The sequence below is a fragment of the Schistocerca americana genome, chromosome 4, assembly GCF_021461395.2.
Source record: "Schistocerca americana isolate TAMUIC-IGC-003095 chromosome 4, iqSchAmer2.1, whole genome shotgun sequence".
NCBI classification, from domain to species: Eukaryota; Metazoa; Arthropoda; class Insecta; order Orthoptera; family Acrididae; genus Schistocerca; species Schistocerca americana.
Window position 1 is genome coordinate 343,726,667 of NC_060122.1, and position 23,190 is coordinate 343,749,856.

The 23,190-nt window shown below is 40.6% G+C and overlaps 1 protein-coding gene across 1 annotated transcript in view; it reads right to left on the reverse strand.

The window, feature by feature from the left end:
* The window catches only part of LOC124613473 (inactive tyrosine-protein kinase 7-like), a 135,360-nt gene that overhangs the window by 13,488 nt on the left and 98,682 nt on the right, over positions 1-23,190 (reverse strand). Inside the window, exons 9-14 of the mRNA XM_047142180.1 lie at positions 21,402-21,558; positions 21,154-21,301; positions 20,873-21,000; positions 20,502-20,696; positions 14,774-14,986; positions 13,072-13,334 (exon numbers count right to left, since the gene is read on the reverse strand). Coding sequence (XP_046998136.1) covers positions 13,072-13,334; positions 14,774-14,986; positions 20,502-20,696; positions 20,873-21,000; positions 21,154-21,301; positions 21,402-21,558 — 1,104 coding nt within the window. The remainder of the gene's footprint in view (positions 1-13,071; positions 13,335-14,773; positions 14,987-20,501; positions 20,697-20,872; positions 21,001-21,153; positions 21,302-21,401; positions 21,559-23,190) is intronic.

Consider the following 23,190-nt stretch of genomic DNA (forward strand, 5'->3'; position numbering starts at 1 on the left):
TTCATGAAGGATGGATCTCATTTCAGGGCAGGATTTGAGGAAGTCGTATCCCTGCTGGAGAGCCACATTCAGAATCTGATCCAGTCCCGGAAAGTATCCCGTCACAAGTGGGGCACTTTTGGGGTTCTTCTGTGGAAGGTTCCGGGTTTGAGGAGATGAGGATGTGGCTCTGGTTATTTGCTTCTGTACCAGGTTGGGAGGGTAGTTACGGGATGCAAAAGCTGTTTTCAGGTTGTTGGTGTAATGGTTCAAGGATTCCGGACTGGAGCAGATTCGTTTGCCACGAAGACCAAGGCTGTAGGGAAGGGACCGTTTGATGTGGAATGGGTGGCAGCTGTCATAATGGAGGTACTGTTGCTTGTTGGTGGGTTTAATGTGGACGGACGTGTGGAGCTGGCCATTGGACAGGTGGAGGTCAACGTCAAGGAAAGTGGCATGGGATTTGGAGTAGGACCAGGTGAATCTGATGGAACCAAAGGAGTTAAGGTTGGAGAGGAAATTCTGGAGTTCTTCTTCACTGTGAGTCCAGATCACGAAAATGTCATCAATAAATCTGTACCAAACTTCGGGTTGGCAGGCCTGGGTAACCAGGAAGGCTTCCTCTAAGCGACCCGTGAATAGGTTGGCATACGAGGGGGCCATCCTGGTACCCATGGCTGTTCCCTTTAATTGTTGGTATGTCTGGCCTTCAAAAGTGAAGAAGTTGTGGGTCAGGATGAAGCTGGCTAAGGTAATGAGGAAAGAGGTTTTAGGTAGGGCGGCAGGTGATCGGCGTGAAAGGAAGTGCTCCATCGCAGCGAGGCCCTGGACATGCGGAATATTTGTGTATAAGGAAGTGGCATCAATGGTTACAAGGATGGTTTCCGGGGGTAACAGACTGGGTAGGGATTCCAGGCGTTTGAGAAAGTGGTTGGTGTCTTTGATGAAGGATGGGAGACTGCATGTAATGGGTTGAAGGTGTTGATCTACGTAGGCAGAGATGCGTTCGGTGGGGGCTTGGTAACCAGCTACAATGGGACGGCCGGGATGATTGGGTTTGTGAATTTTGGGAAGAAGGTAGAAGGTAGGGGTGCGGGGTGTTGGTGGGGTCAGGAGGTTGATGGAGTCGGGTGAAAGGTTTTGTAGGGGGCCTAAGGTTCTGAGGATTCCTTGAAGCTCCGCCTGGACATCAGGAATGGGATTGCCTTGGCAAACTTTGTAAGTAGTGTTGTCTGAAAGCTGACGCAGTCCCTCAGCCACATACTCCCGACGATCAAGTACCACAGTTGTGGAACCCTTGTCCGCCGGAAGAATGACGATGGATCGGTCAGCCTTCAGATCACGGATAGCCTGGGCTTCAGCAGTGGTGATGTTGGGAGTAGGATTAAGGTTTTTTAAGAAGGATTGAGAGGCAAGGCTGGAAGTCAGAAATTCCTGGAAGGTTAGGAGAGGGTGATTTTGAGGAAGAGGAGGTGGGTCCCGCTGTGACGGAGGACGGAACTGTTCCAGGCATGGTTCAATTTGGATAGTGTCTTGGGGAATTGGATCATTGGGAGTAGGATTAGGATCATTTTTCTTCGTGGCAAAGTGATATTTCCAGCAGAGAGTACGGGTGTAGGACAGTAAATCTTTGACGAGGGCTGTTTGGTTAAATCTGGGAGTGGGGCTGAAGGTGAGGCCTTTGGATAGGACAGAGGTTTCGGATTGGGAGAGAGGTTTGGAGGAAAGGTTAACTACTGAATTGGGGTGTTGTGGTTCCAGATTGCGTTGATTGGAATTTTGAGGTTTTGGAGGGAGTGGAGCTGGAAGTGGGAGATTGAGTAGATGGGAGAGACTGGGTTTGTGTGCAATGAGAGGAGGTTGAGGTTTGCTGGAAAGGTTGTGAAGGGTGAGTGAGTTGCCTTTCCGGAGGTGGGAAACCAGGAGATTGGATAGTTTTTTAAGGTGGAGGGTGGCATGCTGTTCTAATTTGCGGTTGGCCTGTAGGAGGATGCTCTGAACAACAGGTGTGGATGTGGGAGAGGAAAGATTGAGGATTTTTATAAAGGATAGGAGTTGATGGGCGTGTTGATTGGCTGAGTGGATGTGTAGGTGAAGGATTAGGTGGGTGAGGCCAACCGCAAATTAGAACAGCATGCCACCCTCCACCTTAAAAAACTATCCAATCTCCTGGTTTCCCACCTCCGGAAAGGCAACTCACTCACCCTTCACAACCTTTCCAGCAAACCTCAACCTCCTCTCATTGCACACAAACCCAGTCTCTCCCATCTACTCAATCTCCCACTTCCAGCTCCACTCCCTCCAAAACCTCAAAATTCCAATCAACGCAATCTGGAACCACAACACCCCAATTCAGTAGTTAACCTTTCCTCCAAACCTCTCTCCCAATCCGAAACCTCTGTCCTATCCAAAGGCCTCACCTTCAGCCCCACTCCCAGATTTAACCAAACAGCCCTCGTCAAAGATTTACTGTCCTACACCCGTACTCTCTGCTGGAAATATCACTTTGCCACGAAGAAAAATGATCCTAATCCTACTCCCAATGATCCAATTCCCCAAGACACTATCCAAATTGAACCATGCCTGGAACAGTTCCGTCCTCCGTCACAGCGGGACCCACCTCCTCTTCCTCAAAATCACCCTCTCCTAACCTTCCAGGAATTTCTGACTTCCAGCCTTGCCTCTCAATCCTTCTTAAAAAACCTTAATCCTACTCCCAACATCACCACTGCTGAAGCCCAGGCTATCCGTGATCTGAAGGCTGACCGATCCATCGTCATTCTTCCGGCGGACAAGGGTTCCACAACTGTGGTACTTGATCGTCGGGAGTATGTGGCTGAGGGACTGCGTCAGCTTTCAGACAACACTACTTACAAAGTTTGCCAAGGCAATCCCATTCCTGATGTCCAGGCGGAGCTTCAAGGAATCCTCAGAACCTTAGGCCCCCTACAAAACCTTTCACCCGACTCCATCAACCTCCTGACCCCACCAACACCCCGCACCCCTACCTTCTACCTTCTTCCCAAAATTCACAAACCCAATCATCCCGGCCGTCCCATTGTAGCTGGTTACCAAGCCCCCACCGAACGCATCTCTGCCTACGTAGATCAACACCTTCAACCCATTAGATGCAGTCTCCCATCCTTCATCAAAGACACCAACCACTTTCTCAAACGCCTGGAATCCCTACCCAGTCTGTTACCCCCGGAAACCATCCTTGTAACCATTGATGCCACTTCCTTATACACAAATATTCCGCATGTCCAGGGCCTCGCTGCGATGGAGCACTTCGTTTCACGCCGATCACCTGCCGCCCTACCTAAAACCTCTTTCCTCATTACCTTAGCCAGCTTCATCCTGACCCACAACTTCTTCACTTTTGAAGGCCAGACATACCAACAATTAAAGGGAACAGCCATGGGTACCAGGATGGCCCCCTCGTATGCCAACCTATTCATGGGTCGCTTAGAGGAAGCCTTCCTGGTTACCCAGGCCTGCCAACCCGAAGTTTGGTACAGATTTATTGATGACATTTTCGTGATCTGGACTCACAGTGAAGAAGAACTCCAGAATTTCCTCTCCAACCTTAACTCCTTTGGTTCCATCAGATTCACCTGGTCCTACTCCAAATCCCATGCCACTTTCCTTGACGTTGACCTCCACCTGTCCAATGGCCAGCTCCACACGTCCGTCCACATTAAACCCACCAACAAGCAACAGTACCTCCATTATGACAGCTGCCACCCATTCCACATCAAACGGTCCCTTCCCTACAGCCTTGGTCTTCGTGGCAAACGAATCTGCTCCAGTCCGGAATCCTTGAACCATTACACCAACAACCTGAAAACAGCTTTTGCATCCCGTAACTACCCTCCCAACCTGGTACAGAAGCAAATAACCAGAGCCACATCCTCATCTCCTCAAACCCGGAACCTTCCACAGAAGAACCCCAAAAGTGCCCCACTTGTGACGGGATACTTTCCGGGACTGGATCAGATTCTGAATGTGGCTCTCCAGCAGGGATACGACTTCCTCAAATCCTGCCCTGAAATGAGATCCATCCTTCATGAAATCCTCCCCACTCCACCAAGAGTGTCTTTCCGCCGTCCACCTAACCTTCGCAACCTCTTAGTTCATCCCTATGAAATCCCCAAACCACCTTCCCTACCCTCTGGCTCCTACCCCTGTAACCGCCCCCGGTGTAAAACCTGCCCCATGCACCCTCCCACCACCACCTATTCCAGTCCTGTAACCCGGAAGGTGTACACGATCAAAGGCAGAGCCACGTGTGAAAGCACCCACGTGATTTACCAACTGACCTGCCTACACTGTGAAGCGTTCTATGTGGGAATGACCAGCAACAAACTGTCCATTCACATGAATGGACACAGGCAGACAGTGTTTGTTGGTAATGAGGATCACCCTGTGGCTAAACATGCCTTGGTGCACGGCCAGCACATCTTGGCACAGTGTTACACCGTCCGGGTTATCTGGATACTTCCCACTAACACCAACCTGTCAGAACTCCGGAGATGGGAACTTGCCCTTCAGCATATCCTTTCTTCTCGCTATCCGCCAGGCCTCAATCTCCGCTAATTTCTAATTTCAATTTGCCGCCGCTCATACCTCACCTGTCTTTCAACTTCATCTTTGCCTCTGTACATCTGCCCCGACTGACATCTCTGCCCAAACTCTTTGCCTTTACAAATGTCTGCTTGTGTCTGTGTATTTGTGGATGGATATGTGTGTGTGTGCGAGTGTATACCTGTCCTTTTTTCCCCCTAAGGTAAGTCTTTCCGCTCCCGGGATTGGAATGACTCCTTACCCTCTCCCTTAAAACCCATATCCTTTTGTCTTTCCTTCTCCTTCCCTCTTTCCTGACGAGGCAACCATTGGTTGCGAAAGCTAGAATTTTGTGTGTATGTTTGTGTTTGTTTGTGTGTCTATCGACCTGCCAGCGCTTTTGTTTGGTAAGTTTCATCATCTTTCTTTTTATATATATATATATATATATATATATATATATATATATATATATATATATATATATATATATATATATACACACACACACACACACACACACACATACACACTCCTAATGATCCGACTCCCCAAGACACCATCCAAATTGAACCCTGCCTGGAACAGTTCCGTCCCCCGTCACAACGGGACCCACCTCCTCTTCCTCAAAATCACCCTCTCCAAACCTTCCAGGAATTTCTGACTTCCAGCCTTGCATCTCAATCCTTCTTAAAAAACCTTAATTCTACACCCAACATCACCACTGCTGAAGCCCAGGCTATCCGTGATCTGAAGGCTGACCGATCCATTGTCATTCTTCCGGCGGACAAGGGTTCCACGACCGTGGTACTTGATTGTCGGGAGTATGTGGCTGAGGGACTGCGTCAGCTTTCAGAGAACACCACATACAAAGTCTGCCAAGGTAACCCCATTCCCGATGTCCAGGCGGAGCTTCAAGGAATCCTCAGAACCTTAGGCCCCCTGCAAAACCTTTCACCTGACTCCATCAACCTCCTGACCCCACCGACACCCCGCACCCCTACCTTCTACCTTCTTCCTAAAATCCACAAACCCAATCATCCCGGCCACCCCATTGTAGCTGGTTACCAAGCCCCCACAGAACGTGTCTCTGCCTACGTAGATCAACACCTTCAACCCATTACATGCAGTCTCCCATCCTTCATCAAAGACACCAACCACTTCCTTGAACGCCTGGAATCCTTACCCAATCTGTTACCCCCGGAAACCATCTTTGTAACCATTGATGCCACGTCCTTATACACAAATATTCCGCACGTCCAGGGCCTCTCTGCGATGGAGCATTTCCTTTCACGCCGATCACCTGCCACCCTACCTAAAACCTCTTTCCTCATTACCTTAGCCAGCTTCATCCTGACCCACAACTTCTTCACTTTTGAAGGCCAGACATACCAACAATTAAAGGGAACAGCCATGGGTACCAGGATGGCCCCCTCGTACGCCAACCTATTCATGGGTCGCTTAGAGGAAGCCTTCTTGGTTACCCAAGTCTGCCAACCCAAAGTTTGGTACAGATTTATTGATGACATCTTCATGATCTGGACTCACAGTGAAGAAGAACTCCAGAATTTCCTCTCCAACCTCAACTCCTTTGGTTCCATCAGATTCACCTGGTCCTACTCCAAATCCCATGCCACTTTCCTTGACGTTGACCTCCACCTGTCCAATGGCCAACTTCCACATCAAACCCACCAACAAGCAACAGTACCTCTATTATGACAGCTGCCACCCATTCCACATCAAACGGTCCCTTCCCTACAGCCTAGGTCTTCGTGGCAAACGAATCTGCTCCAGTCCGGAATCCCTGAATCATTACACCAACAACCTGACAACAGCTTTCACATCCCGCAACTACCCTCCCGACCTGGTACAGAAGCAAATAACCAGAGCCATTTCCTCATCCCCTCAAACCCAGAATCCCCCACAGAAGAACCACAAAAGTGCCCCACTTGTGACGGGATACTTTCCCGGACTGGACCAGACTCTGAATGTGGCTCTCCAGCAGGGATACGACTTCCTCAAATCCTGCCCTGAAATGAGATCCATCCTTCATGAAATCCTCCCCACTCCGCCAAGAGTGTCTTTCCGCCGTCCACCTAACCTTCGTAACCTGTTAGTTCATCCCTATGAAATCCCCAAACCACCTTCCCTACCCTCTGGCTCCTATCCTTGTAACCGCCCCCGATGCAAAACCTGTCCCATGCACCCTCCCACCACCACCTACTCCAGTCCTGTAACCCGGAAGGTGTACACGATCAAAGGCAGAGCCACGTGTGAAAGCACCCACGTGATTTACCAACTGACCTGCCTACACTGTGACGCATTCTATGTGGGAATGACCAGCAACAAACTGTCCATTCGCATGAATGGACACAGGCAGATAGTGTTTGTTGGTAATGAGGATCACCCTGTGGCTAAACATGCCTTGGTGCACAGCCAGCACATCTTGGCACAGTGTTACACCGTCCGGGTTATCTGGATACTTCCCACTAACACGAACCTGTCAGAACTCCGGAGATGGGAACTTGCCCTTCAGCATATCCTTTCTTCTCGCTATCCGCCAGGCCTCAATCTCCGCTAATTTCTAATTTCAATTTGCCGCCGCTCATACCTCACCTGTCTTTCAACTTCATCTTTGCCTCTGTACATCTGCCCCGACTGACATCTCTGCCCAAACTCTTTGCCTTTACAAATGTCTGCTTGTGTCTGTGTATTTGTGGATGGATATGTGTGTGTGTGCGAGTGTATACCTGTCCTTTTTTCCCCCTAAGGTAAGTCTTTCCGCTCCCGGGATTGGAATGACTCCTTACCCTCTCCCTTAAAACCCATATCCTTTTGTCTTTCCTTCTCCTTCCCTCTTTCCTGACGAGGCAACCATTGGTTGCGAAAGCTAGAATTTTGTGTGTATGTTTGTGTTTGTTTGTGTGTCTATCGACCTGCCAGCGCTTTTGTTTGGTAAGTTTCATCATCTTTCTTTTTAGATATATTTTTCCCACGTGGAATGTTTCCCTCTATTATATATATATATATATATATATATATATATATATATATATATATATATATATATATATATATATATAAAAATAAACAAAGATGAGGTGACATACCGAACAAAAGCGCTGGCAGGTCGATAGACAGACAAACAAACACAAACACACACACAAAATTCAAGCTTTCCCAACAAACTGTTGCCTCATCAGGAAAGAGGGAAGGAGAGGGGAAGACGAAAGGAAGTGGGTCTTAAGGAAGAGGGTAAGGAGTCATTCCAATCCCGGGAGCGGAAAGACTTACCTTAGGGGGAAAAAAAGGACAGGTATACAATCGCACACACGCACATATCCATCCACACATACAGACACTGCTTGTGTGTGGTTTTTTTTTTTTTTTTTTTTTTTTTTTTTTTTTTTTTTTTTTTTTTTTAATGGAACTTATTACAAAAATATTAAAATCCTCTGGTAGCTTTTCACCATTCCTCATAAGTTTATTAAAGAAGCATGTAAGTATTTCCCATAAAATACTTGGTTCATATTTCACTAACTCCAGTCCAGTGGATTTAATTATGTTTCATGCATTTGACAGTTTTTTCTGCATCATTCTGCATCACTGGTTCCACATTCACAGTAGCTGCACCTTTCACCTGATATACTGTCTATTTGTGCTTATTTCTGTTCTCATTCAATAATTTTTGTACAGTTCCTCTGATTCTTGTACAATAATTATTGGAACATAAGCTTTTTCTACTCTATCTGCTCTAAGGTGTTTTATTGTTTTCCAGGTGTCTCTTACTTTGTGATCTCCTCACACTTTTTGTCACACATAACCTGTTTTGCTCTTGAAATTTCTTTTTTAACCACTCTGTTGCACCCTATCCTCACCGTCATGTGTCTTAACCACTTCTGGTATAGTTGTTTCTTTTCTTTTACTACTTCTCCCATACCCTCTGTCCACCATTCCATATTTGTATTCTTAGAACCATCCTATATTCATACAGTATCTCATACTGCATTATGTCTCCACTCTTTCATCTCATTGTACAATGTTGCAGGCATGGATTCATGGATGTCCCTAATATTATTTAATTTGTAAGCCACTCTCATCCTGTACAGATATCCCATGGAATCTTAGCGAGAGCTCTCCACAAAAATCAACCAATCTTTGGCCACTTTTGTTCTCTATTTACTTGTTTTAAGTTAATAAATGTGGGAAGCTGCAACAGAAAAAATATAATACATTTTGGCATTTTGTGAAGTGCAACCTACTGCATATCTGAACATGTAAAGCAAGTTGCCAGTTTTTGAATCATTTGGATATCTTATCAAAGTATGACTGGGTATTTGTGCAACTATTTTCAGATAGTATTTCATTATAGATAGCCGGATCATCTGCAAAAAGCATGATGCTACTATTACTGTACTGGTCCATACATATTCCATGCCAAAATATACATAAATCCTTAATTTTGAATGGGGGGGGGGGCAGAGAGAGAGAGAGAGAGAGAGAGAGAGAGAGAGAGAGAGAGAGAGAGATACTCAGTGGGGGGGGGGGGGGGGGGGAGGCAAAAAAAGTGCATTACCCATTCACAAGGATTGTTCACAATATATTCACACTTAATCAAATTTCTTATGAAATACTGTAGGTAATTTACACAAAAATACAGCCTCCTCTGAGTGCTATTCACTTCACTACAACTATTTGTTTCATCCCTCTTAGTATTTTTGACACTCTCCTCTCAAAGCATGTTGCCCTCACTACCATCAGGGTTCTGAACACACATCACTTCTTGAATCCTGTGATGACAGAATCTGCTGATACTGTGTACCACAAAAAAATAATCTACACACAAAGGCTGACTGATAGTCTTTTAATCTTGCCATATGGAGAGAGTATATGATTGCATTCTAAAAGCCAACTGGAATAGTGTTTTTGGATATGCTTTTTAAATGGTTTGTTCATAATGACAACAAGCACCTGAAGTTTTGAAGTCATACTTCCAGGTATAACAGCTACATTTGTCTTCATCACAGCAACTGTATTTTTTGCGTCATGTGTGAGGTGGCCTTTAAAGATATTTGACAGTAGCACAGCTCTCTTACTGCGCAGCACATCAGATCAGTGAATTCAAAGAGTATCTAGCCAGTCCATCATTATTTCTGCTGTGATACATCCTTCTCCTTTGCAATTAATCACTAACCCCTATGAGAAATTTGCCTACGGCAAAAATTATGTGCTTCAGACTAATGCAGGGGACAGCTTTCCTCTGTCTGAATGAACTGCATAACATCAAGGTATTCTTTGTTTTTCATTTCCATTTGTTGACATTGAGATTCTTTGCAACACTTGATGCACTGCTTGGAATTTGTCAAAAGATGGGCTTCGGTTGTCATTGTCATTATGGCATACAGGGTAAGATTACATGCTCCTGGAAACAGACAAGATTGCCTGTAATGTCTTTTGGCAATCTTTGTGCTAGTGAAGCACTTCATCTAATAGAGAAGCAACTTCTGCACACACCTGTGGCACCATATGATACTCTCACAAAATTCTGTTTGTAGTATGTTTAAGGTCTTCAATTTTACAAAGCCTTTAACTGGGTTATATGTCGATAGATGAGCAACATAACTTTACTTTTATCTTTTGATTTGAGGGCTAAGCTTCATAACGGTAATGACTTCACAGAGACATCTGCAATCTGAAGAAATCCTTTCGTAATTGAGCCATTTTTACTTCATCACTATTAGCTCAAAATGATTTTCAGGTTTTAAAAATGACACATTTCCTCCTCTAATAGTCATAAAAAAATAATTCAAATTATATGTGAAATTTAATTTTGGTGCTGCTTCCTAATGTTGTTAATAATTGCATTGGTCAACAATATAAATGTTAAAAAAGTAATTTTATCTGATTCTTATGTATTTGCAACTGCCAAATCGAAAAATGAAGTCAGAAATGTTCCATCGCACACCGGGTTTTGTAATATTGAGAAATAGTTTTCTTGCTTATTAGCACTGTGTGTTAATTGTAGTGATTAAATGAATAAAATTTTATATAATTGGATAAATGATTGCCATATTTACTTTAGGCGATTGTTGTCTGTGACTTCAGGAATGACAACAGTGTTCAACAACTGACTGTTCCTCACAATTATGGTTTACCAGCCCAGTACAAGGTTTGCTCCAACAACAGATAGCCGGCCGCGGTGGCCGTGCGGTTCTAGGCACTTCAGTCCGGAACCGCGTGACTGCTACGGTCGCAGGTTCGAATCCTGCCTCGGGCATGGATGTGTGTGATGTCCTTAGGTTAGTTAGGTTTAAGCAGTTCTAAGTTCTAGGGGACTGATGACCTCAGATGTTGAGTCCCATAGTGCTCCGAGCCATTTGAACCATTTGAACCAACAACAGATAAGAAAGAAGATCTGTTACAAATGTAAAGTGTCCCACTTAGTTGGGACAGAGGAGTTCAAACTTTATTTAATGAAAGAAGCTAATCCTGTTTGTTTTTCAGCTATCAACTGACAAGTGCTGTGTCAGTTAAAACACTGGACTCACATTTGGGAGGACAACAGTTCAAACCAGCATCAGGCCATCTAGATTTAGGTTTTCTATGATTTCCCTATGGCATTCCTGGCAAATGCCAGGATGGTTTCTTTGAAAGAGCACAGCCAATTTCTTTTCCCATTCTTGACATAATCCGAGCTTCTGCTCACTCTCTAATGACCTTGATGTTACCGGGACATTAAACCCAATTTTTCTTCCTTCCTTCTTTTGTCAAATAGTAGTGCATTTTATTAAACACTGTGTTTTAAAAGGGAGAACATGTCTCGCAAATTTATAATGATAAAAACAAATTTTGTTACATTTGAGGAAAATTCTCCTAAAAAGTGCAGAGGCAAAATTTGACTCCACAAATTAATATGTGTTGTTTTGATAGTGAAATAGCCCAGAATAAGTTTTGGGCTCCTCAATTGTTGTGGAAAATGTGTAACATTATTAAATGGCTGATGAAAGGCATCACCTCATTTGCCTTTTGCAGTTCCTATGATATGGTGGAAACCTAAGGATGATGTAACAGATTGCTACTTCTGCTTGATAAATATGAGTATATCTGGAATTCGTTCAAAGTCCAAACATACTGTTAAACATCCATCTTTAGAATCATCAATTCAACCAGTGCCTCGTGTACCAGGTCTTCCCATACCAACTCCATCAGATGACAAAAATGTGACTGAAGATTTTGAAAGTGTTGATGACATTAGTGAATTACAACATTAGAGTGACCAACCCACATTTTGTGGAAGTAGTTACTACAAATTAGCCTCATTTTCGAACACAGAAGGATCTAAATAACTTGTTAGTGATCTCGAGTTACCTAAAAATAAAGCAAAATTGCTTCCTTCAAGACTGAAATGCTGGTACCTCCTGCAGGATGGCACCAAAGTAAGTTCTATCTGTGAATTCCAAAAGGTTTTTGAGCATTTGTTGTCTGGGCAGGTGGACATATATTTCGGCAATAATTTTGATTCCTTGATGGGGTCACTGTGTGTTGGGTCAGTGGGTGTTAAGCTTAAACCTGAAGACTGGCATTTGTTCATTGACTCCTAGAAAACCAGCTTGAAATGTGTCTTGTTACATACTGTAAGTAAGTTTCCATCCATTCCTGTAGCTCATACAGTTGATATGAAGTTAAGTTACATGAGCATGCACCACCTGCTATCCAGCAGCTGATATGATAATTATTCATTGTAGATTACTGCAGATTTTAAAGTGACAGCTATACTACTTGGATAATAACTTGGCTGTAAAGAATTTTATTGCGTCTTGTGCATATGGGATAGTAGAGAAAGAAGCAATCATTATATTAAGAAAAACTGGCCATAGAGAGAGTCATTCGGTCCAGGAAAGGAAAATGTTTTCATTAACCACTTGTAAGAATCGATGAGATCTAATTGTCTCCATTAAATATCAACCAAGGTTTGATTAAGAATGTAGTAATATGAATCAATCATAATGGGATCACGTTGTTCTTCCTAAAAACTAAGTTCACAACCAGGAAACTACAGTCCTGAACACTACAGAGAACCAGTCAGTAAGTTGATTGAGAACTGTAACATCATGAGATGATCCTCAAGCAAAGTATATATACATTTTATGTAAGCAAAAAAAAACTAGTTAAGATTTTAGTTTACTCAAATGTATAATTACCAGAAATGTTATAAACGTTATTACTAACAATCTTTGGTTGATGGAAAAGTTCTGTAAAAAGATTGCAAATCAACAAAAAAAGTTAGAAATAATTACTTATTAAACTTCTTTCAAAATTAAAAATCTTAAATTTTGTTGATCAGTGTTATTAACCATATCCTGTAATTGATTGAGTTCACATATGTTAAAACCATGACCTTTATATGAGAAAATGAAAGTGAAGGGAGTATATTACAGCAATTCATTATACAAGTTTAGCTATTTCAAAAATTTACACAGCCAAGATAACAAAGGTAAATGGTACGTTGTTTTACAATATAAAACTTACCCAGTCAGTGTACTCAAGCACCATGTAATGTGGCTCTGCATCACGACATAACCCTACAAGTTTCGCTATATTCTCATGTTGTAATCTGTGAAACATATCTAACTGTCTGCGAAATTCTTGCAGTAAGTTTTCATCCCTTGTGGACTGTAGTGCTTTTATCATGACAACAGAATCTTTGTCTTCTTTTTCTTTAACTTTATCATCACCTTCCAGATGCAAGCCTCTCATCTTGGCTAAAAATACTTCACCAAAGTCACAGTGCCCTATAAAATACATAAAAGTCCTCCATTTTACAAAAACAAAAACATTTCAATGAAAAATCATCATTTTTATTGAATATTTTCACAAAGGGCCCCTGTAGTTAAATGATTATGTGGTAAAAGTACACAATACAGGTTGGTATGATCTAAGTGAAACATGATTACAGTATTCTAAAGCTATACAGTAGTTCACAGGTTTTTTTTCATGTAATTAATACAGTTGTTACTTAATAATAAAATTTCATCTAACTGTGGTTTTAACTAGCATTCCAGATTTTTTTTTTTTTTTTTTTTTTTTTTTTTTTTTTTTTTTTTTTTTTTTTTTTTTTTGTGAATGGTCAGCAACAGCCCATTTCCCAGATCAAGAGCCAGATTATCTATGGTAAGGATATCAGTCAAATAGTATGACCAGCCACAAAGGATTTTAAAATGCTTTTACTTTAGAGCTATAAACAGTTTCAGGCATTCATGACTATCTTCAGATGGCTAACAACAAGCTGTAGTTGACAACAATTATGTTACTGCTAACATTAGCCATCCAAAGATGGGCATAAATGCCCAAAACCAGTTACAGCTCTAAAATAAAAACATTTTTGGCTGTTTGCGATAATTGCCATCATTCATTAATGGCTGCAAAGTTCACAAGATCCAACATGTATAAAATAACATATGCAGCAATTTTAAAAAGTTACAGTAATGTGCATGAGTCACTAGATCACAAGTTTGAACAGACAAGGATAAGGGAAGAAATAGATTGGATTCTTTTCAAAGGAACCATACTAATGTTACCTTAATCAGCTTCAGGAAATCAGGTAAAACCTAAATCTGGATAGCTAGGCATGGCTTTACACACTGCTCTTTGTGAATGTGAATATAATGTGTGAATATAATGTCAGTATCACATTTTGAACAACAGGTCAACTTATGACATCAATAGATTCCAAAATAAACCTTTGCTAACAGTTTCCAGCACGTTACAATTTTTTCTGAAAGTTTTCTGTAGTCATAAATTTTTTTTAACATCTTTGCAGCCCATGAAACAGATATAGGAAGATGTGCACTGCACATTACAACACTGAAATTCAAAGGTAAAATTAAAACATTTTGGAAGCTCCATGAATAACTGTCTCTTGTATTTACAGCAAGGAGCATCTTAAAAGTGATGGAATGATTAAAATGTGTAAACAGTGCAACTTTAAGAAGAGAAACAATAGCAATGTTCACTTATATGTTAATAGCATTCTTGAACCGTTTCTTTATAACAAGTCACAGTTAAGACAAGCTTTAATTTCATTTTTTTGGACATAAGAAAGGGCAGAGGAAGCTTAAGAATATTGGACAGAGAATTATGTATTCGTGAAATATTCTTGAATACAAAAGGAACATCTATTGCTTACTACACAAAAATTTGATTAACAGATTAACAATGAGAAATATCTCACCTAAGAGAACTAAACTATGAAGATCCTTGCGAGAGACTGAAACTTTATCATAGCCATTTTTAGAACGCTTGCTGTGGCCAGAACTGTGGGAATGGCCAGTGTCACCTCCATCACCTTCACTCCTTGGACCTGCACCACCTGTCAGGCACAATCCTCCAGTCTCCTTTAGTTCTGTGTGTTCCCCCACAGCTTCACCATTCTCTGCCTTTGTCACTGTTGAAAGATTATAATCAAATACATATTAGTTGCACTTAGCTAGAAGTTTAAATATCTTCTTACAGTGAAGTATGGCAAAACACATGAGTTTGAGAAATGTGGTACTGTAAAGTCCTTGGTGGAAATAAATAATGGAAGGAGTAAAAGTAACACCTCACCATATAGTTGAGTCATTGACCAATAAAAGTGTGAATGTAACTTTATGGAGCACAGTATAAGACATGAGAACAAGAGTGGAAATGGATGTGGTCCAAGGGCTGCCAAAGTCTGAGATCAAGGGGATACAGCATCATATGACATGTTGTAAGGACAGCTCCCAATATAGATTTCAGAGAAGCTGGAGCTGAGGAGGAGGATCTAGGTGACATGAGCTGCGAAGCAGGCATTAAAGTTAAGTGTGTTCTCTCTCCTTCTCTCCTCTAAGGCAGTGCCCATGAAGTTTATAGGTTTTATTAAAATTCCCTGTATGATTCATTTAGTTGCATTATAAAGTTAAGCAGATTGTAACTGTTGGTCTTGTACTTCATGATTCTGAATCATTTTCAGTCTGTACATTCAAAGATAACAGTGCATACAGATTTTTCCATGGGCACAACAGCAGACTGAAATGTAGCTTCATTTATAAACATGGTCAAAAACATCAATCAAGATGGTAGTTCATTGATATTTCCATGTGCTATGCTCAGTGCCATACTGTGTGAGGAAACAGGAAGGCAACATTTTTTTCTATTAAAATCAGCTGGTGATTTGTCTGATCACACTTAATTTTTTGCAAGTAAGGAATTGCCCCTGGAAAAGGATTTTAGTATTAATGGGCGAGAGATCCTTGTTTGTTACTAGTGTCTTGTTGGTTTTGTGCTGTTTCTCTCTATTTGATTTGTTTGATGTCCTCTCCATGAAAGAATTGCAGCAGCACGCAAACTGTAGGGTCCTGTGTACTGCTAGGGTGACATCACAGTAAAATGCAACTGATGGCTACACAATACCAGGCAGAGAATGGCTAAAGAAGCTCAAGTAATACAACAAAAAACAATTGATCCAGATAGAAAATGTTATTTATTTTCATTATATGGTAACCAGTTTCAGTTGTACAAAGACTGGCTTCAGACTAGTAACGTCTCCATCGCTGACGTGGCGTTAGTGTGTAGAGCTGTTGTAAATGCAAAAAGCGTCTTCATATGTTACCAATGGAGACCTACAGGTCTGAAGACAGTCTATGTGTGACTTGAAATGGTTACCATACCATAAAAAATAAAAACAGAATTTGCAGTCTGGACTGACTGTTTTTTGTTATATTATGATACAAGATCCCTGATGTTCCAGTTATAAGTTCAAGGAACATACAATAACTGAAAAAAAAATTGTATCACCAAGAAGGAATTTTGCAACGTAAACAAAAGTTGGCAGGCATGTTTCTACATCTGAAAGATGATGTCTATTTTGCACCAGTCACATAAGAGTGGCACTAGTAGTGCCACTATGAGGATGCATCAGGTTTGCTTTAAATACATGCTGTAATGATTGTGAGTATTAACTACCTCTGAGATTGTACATGGTGAGTTGATGTCAGTCAAGAATGCCTTTAAGCCCACATAGATGTCATCATCAAGACTTCTCTAAGTTTGAACAAGGTCAAGTAATAGGGCTACGAGAAGCTGGATGTTCTTTCTGCAATATTGCAGAAAGACTTGGCAGGAATGTAGCCACTGTACATGACTGCTGGCAGGGGTGGTCACGAGAATGTATGGTCGCAAGAAGTCAGGGCTCGGATGGCCACGTCGCACTATCAAGAGGGAAGACCAATGTGGCCAGTGGATGGCTCTGGCACATTGTACTGCACCTGCAGCAGCAAATGGAGCAGCAGATGGCACCACATTGACACAACAAACTCTTACAAATCAGTTACTTCAAATACAGCTCCGAGCCCGTCGGCCTGTAGTGTGCATTCCACTGACCCCAAACCACTGCCATTTGTGATGTCATTGGTGTGAAGCGGAGCTCACTGAGGCAGGATGGAGGTCTTTTGTGTTTTCTGATGAAAGCTTGTTCTGCCTCAGTGCCAGTGATGCCCATGTGTTGGTTTGTAGGAGGCCAGTTGAGAGCCTGCAACCATTCTGTCTCCATGCTAGGCACACTGGACACAAGCTCAGTGTAATTATCTGAGACGTTATTTCAATTACAGCAGGAATACTCTCTTGGTTATCCCACATATCCTGACTCAAATTTGTACATCTATCTGACGACTCAACCTGTTGTGCTGCCATTCATGAACAGCATTCAGGGATAATGCTTGCCCACATAACAGTGTTTTAACCCAACATATTTTACAGAGCATCAACATGTTGCCTTAGCCTGTGCTCAATCAGCATATCTGTCTCCAGTCAAGCACATATGGGATATCATCAGACAACAACACCAGCATCACCTAAAATAGCATTTACGTTCCTGTACAGACTGAACCAGTGCAATAGGCATGGAATTCTATCCCACAAACTGACATCCAGCACCTGTACAACACAATGCATGCAAGTTTGCAGGCCTGCATTCAACATTCTGGTGATTACAACGGTTGTTAAAGTACCAACATTTCACACTTGCAATGGCTATCTCATGTTTACATTAGCCTGTGATCTTGCAATGTTAATCACTTAAATATGTAACCTGGACAAAAGTGTGGCATCGACATGTACAAACAACATATCTCCATCATTGCAAGGTCTTTGACTTTTTAACCTAATGGCTCGCAACATCTTGCTTGTTCAGCTTGCTGTATGACTTGCTGTAATGTGGACGTTTGTGCTTACTGATATGAAATATATCGAGTCTTACAGTCTTTCTTTTAGTGTAAGACTCGATATATTTCATATCGGTAAGTACAAACATCCACATTACAGCAAGTCATACAGCAAGCTGAATAAGCAAGATGGCGTGGGCCATTAGGTTAAAGAGTCAAAGATCTTGCAATGGTGGAGATATGTTGTTCATACTTGACAACACCACAAAAGTATTCTTGAAATTTCATCACTCTATATTGATTACTTTTTGGTGTTGCAATTTTTTCCATCAGTGTATTTGTTAGAAGCATTGTTGAACAAACTTAATGTTTAATTGCAAGTTGAAATTAGCAGATTACTGACTTCACTTGCAATTTTGTGTGTTAATAAATGTCTGTTGATCTGTTATTAACAGATTTGGATATTGCCTATAAAAAGTAGCTAAAGTATTTATGCTGCTAAATGAACTTTAGTTACTTTTGAGAAACAACAAGCAGAAAATAAAACACATATTCTAGTGACTAGTTATAATGTTCAAGGAAATGGCTTTTCCCTTTTGAAAGCCTCTGGGGTAAATTCTGAAAGATTCTTCAAAGTCCTATATACACATAAGCAGGACCATTTCATACTCAATGAAACATTATTCATAGACAGAATAAAGTAAATACATATTTGTATTTATCATTGTTATGTTACAAGTGTCCAGCATACTTCAAGGCAATTACAGTGCTTCAGTCCGTTTATGTGAACTGAATCCATTATTGGCAGAAATGTATAAATAATACATGTACATTCTGCCCATACATATGAGACATGAGATATTTAATCAATAGGTGCATATGTAGATACACGTATCAATTGTGCAACAAGTATCTGCTGTTTATAATTTTTCTGATTTTCATTTATATGTCAGTTTTAAGTTTTCACCTTCATGTATTTAAAGTACAGAAGAACTTCGTACTTAACATTGAAGTATAAGGAGAAGAGATTCATTTCAAACTAGTTTGGCTGCCTCATCTACGAATGATTTTACATCAAGTGAGTGTTTGCACAGAACTGCACTCCCAGTCTGACACAGAAAAGTGAACTCAAAACCGTCAAATCAGTCATAAAGAGATGGAGATGCAAGCTGAAAGGGGCAGTGCTTGTATATATCATCATCAAGTGTTGAGTATAAAATTCTGTTGAGCAACATGTATGCAATTCAAGAATTCTGGAGGATTAGCCATAGAAATCAGTATCCACTAAATTGTGTGGAGAGAGAGACCCACAGAGTGTCACTGCTGGGTTATAAACTAAACTGTGTGTTATAAACTGAACATAAACTTTATGCATCCATTATTGATTAAATGTTTATGGCAACAACCTTCCATTGAACATAAGAGCACTTCCCAAGCAAGTTGTCACACAGTATAAGTGCTAACACAAGTGCCTTTGTGTATTTGATGTGCAGAATGCTATTAATGTGGTCTGTATTTCAGAACACAAGTTGACACTATAGCCAGAGTGTGGTGTGCATTTAGCAGGTGTGGGCATAATCAGTGCAACACACTACACATGTTACGAACAAGTAAGAGTGATTATCATACCAAGTGGAACCTAACAGTGGAAAAAGAGAGAAGTTAAACATACATTGCGAAAACATAGCTGAGACTGGGGGTTTGTTTTTAGAAAACTCAACTTCACAAGTATCACAATAATAGAAATTCCAGGATGGAAACAATAAATAAAAATAAAGAAATGGAACTACTGACTTATACAAAAGATGATGTGCTGGATGTAACACATTTTACTAGCTTTCAGGCTAACACCATTTTTCTAGTCTAATTAAACACACCATCACAGTGACACCCAAATGTACCCACACGTGGCTGTGGTGATACTATCATACTATTAGTACAATACTAGTGTCTTCTTTATAGCATCTAATAGGTGTTAGTAACTCTCAGTTTTCACACACACACACACACACATATCCAATATTCCATACTGCATTTTTTTAACCAAACCTACTGTTCAGGAGTATGAAATACACTGAGATAATCTACGTCTTACCTACTGAAACCACCTTTTACTTTGGATGGCACTTAAGTTAAAAACACCTTATCATTAAGTACACATTAATTTCCAAAGCATCTGAAATACCTATGTCGCACTCTGCATCACAGTGCGTGCAACATGTAACAATCCACGCTCTTTGAACATGTTTGGGGGCTGATGATGTAATTCCTGAGTCACAGAGACAAATCTCTATGCTGCTGATTTCTTATATAAAGAAAGTAAAAACACTATCTCTATTGACAATAATCACAATCTGAAAAAGGGTTTCCAATTACTGTTGCTTAAGTCAGAATGACATCATAATACAGAGGAGTGGAAATGAGGAAAGAAATTTCTCTCTAAACAGAATTTGAGCACTAAAACCATGTAGGGAGTTCTATGCATACAATCAATCAACTGAAACGACTGTCTCTTCATGTAGTTTATTACTTGAAATTATTTGCAGTATGGAAAGACATAGCATCTGCAATAGAAGCTACAATGCATCATATGACAGATGGAGTGCATATTGTACTACTTCTCATTTACAACTGTGCAAAATCAGTAAGGAAAAAATTCTGTTAGTTGTATGAGACTATTATTGCTCCCAAACATACCACATTACTCTCATACTGGCAAATTTCAGGTACTACAGCATTCTTATAAGCCCAAAAACAGTACAAATGTAAGATACTTACAAAGTGTATTTGTCCCTTCTGCTCCATTTGCATCCATGTACGCTTGTTTCCTCTTGCGCCTACGATAGCGACACCAAATCATCAGGCCTATTACAAGTACCATGTATGCAGCTGCAGCTGTCAATGTTATTGTCACTGTTTTTGTCATCATTGAATCCTCATCAGACCCTTCCATTGGCCGGTACCCTTCACCACCTATTATTTTATAATTTTCATGATTTTTTTGTTTTTATTTTCAGAAATATTTGACAGTATCAAGTACGACTTGATTTCACAAATTCAACACTTATTTAAGACAATGAAATAATAATAATAATCAATAACAATAGTGAAGACAGAAAATGGTAGCCCAATTTTTCAGAAGCACTCACTTTGTACATAAAGCACAACTTCTTCTCGCTTAAAACCACCACTGTTTCCTGCAGTGCATCCATACCGCCCCTCATCAGACAGCTGTACTTCCTTCACCCACAGCGTACCATTCTTTAGGACTGTAAACCTATAATTTTAATATTAAGAACATAATCAGCTATTCACAGTTATATTCGAGTGTGAGTACAAAGTTTCCTTTCACCAGACAAACAACTTTATTAACAACATCATAAAATAAAAGTACTTTCCACATTTTCAGTAAAAATTTCGTTTTTTGTACCTGTCCTGCTCTAAAGCACTAAAATTGCTGTTTCTATCCCATTTGATTGTAGGTTTAGGATCACCTTCAGCTATACAATGAATCATAACAGAGTGGCCTTCATATGCTCTTGTTGGATTCTGGGGTAGTACAGTAAATTTTGGTGTCACTGGAACAGTTAATTTGAGAGTGGATTAGGCCATTATGACTGGATTATTAACTGTAAAATTGTTTGTCTTAATGCACTTAATATCTGAATGTAAACTCACCTATTACATCAATGTTTATTGTTGCATTTATAATACCCTGAGTGTTTGTTGCGACACATGTGTATCGTCCCTTATCATTCATAGTAACTCTAGTAAAAACTAACGTGCCATTGTGGTCTTGCACATGCTTTGGAAGTTCAAACATATTTTCTCCCTCCTAGATGAAACAAAAAATGCATTAAAATATAATCATTAAGCACTGATTAAATCAACTATAGAGTTAATTAGGAGTAGCTACAGAGTAAGGGAATGGTAATGGGGAGAAGCCAACTATTTTCTCCTATTTCTGTGTTTAAACTGAAGTTTTCCAGAAACTTACAGAATCTCATATTTCTGTACCATCAAAACCTGTTGATGAAATAAATTTTTATTCACTACCAGTTTAAACAAAATTTATCACCATAAAAAATAAAATTATGCAATGCGATCTACCTATTTTCTATCAATAAAACAACTTTCCACTAGTCGGTACTAGAGATCAGAAGTGAGTTCCGTATACTCACTTTAAACTCACCAGCATGTCCAATGACATCATCTCTTATCTCGCAATCTCCATATGCCCAGAGACTCAATTCGCAAATCTCCCTGCCACTGCCCACTTAACCATAAACTCATCACTTGAGTCTTGTGGGGTACATGTGGACTGAGTCTTGTGGGGTACATGTGGACTGAGTCTCGTGGGGTACATGTGGACTGAGTCTCATGGGGTACATGTGGACTCTACCAGCGTGGAGAGATGAGCTAGTACATGAGTTTGCAAGTATAATCAAGTACTTGTGGCATTGCTGCTACATTGGTTGGGCATGAAGACTATTATACCACTACACTGACAGATGAGTGAGCTGTGAATATTGCTCAGTAATGATGATCATTATTATTATTATTATTATTATTATTATTATTTTTGTCTGCATGAGGTTCTGCTGTGTGTGTGTGTGTGTGTGTGTGTGTGTGTGTGTGTGTGTGTGTGTGTGCAGGCGTGCGCGCGTGAGTGAAAGAGAGAGAGAGAGAGAGATGGTGTAAATATGTATCTATGTATATATAACTATGTATCCAGAACAAGATTTTCACTCTGCAGCAGAGTATGTGCTGATATGAAACTCCCTGGCAGATTAAAACTGTGTGTCAGAACAAGACTCAAACTTGAGACTTTGTCTTTCACGGGCAAGTGCTCTATCATCTGAGCTACCCAAGCACGGCTCACACCCCATCCTCACAGCTTATAACTATGTATGTATTTATGCATGCATGTGTATATGCATATGTATGTGTATATATGTACATGTGCATGTATATGTATAAAACTGTGTTTTGAAGACTGCTGTAAATGTATTTTAATATATGATCTCAAATCAGAGAATGTCCAACAGTTACAATGGTGATTAATTATTGAGTAAATTTACATCAGTCTTTGAAAAAGACAACTGCCATGGATATACTTGACATAATTGATATTGTTTCACCAACGTTACAGATCCTCAGTTTCATTCAATGTTTGAGATGACATTCAGCTTCGAATAACAAACATGAACATTAAATAATGTTATTCTTGATCTCCAGTACAAATAAATACATATAATCACTTTAATATGGTCATCAGTGTGGCCACTATCCACTATTCAAAACAAAAATACAGTGTCATCTGAAGTGTCACATTAGCTATCAGACCAACCATTCCCTGTTACTGTCACACACTGTCAATAATCTGCCTACCTTCATTAGAGCCAACTTTTAATCCATGACAACATAGGTTTATATGATCAAAGAGTTTCTGTCTGAAACAAGTGAT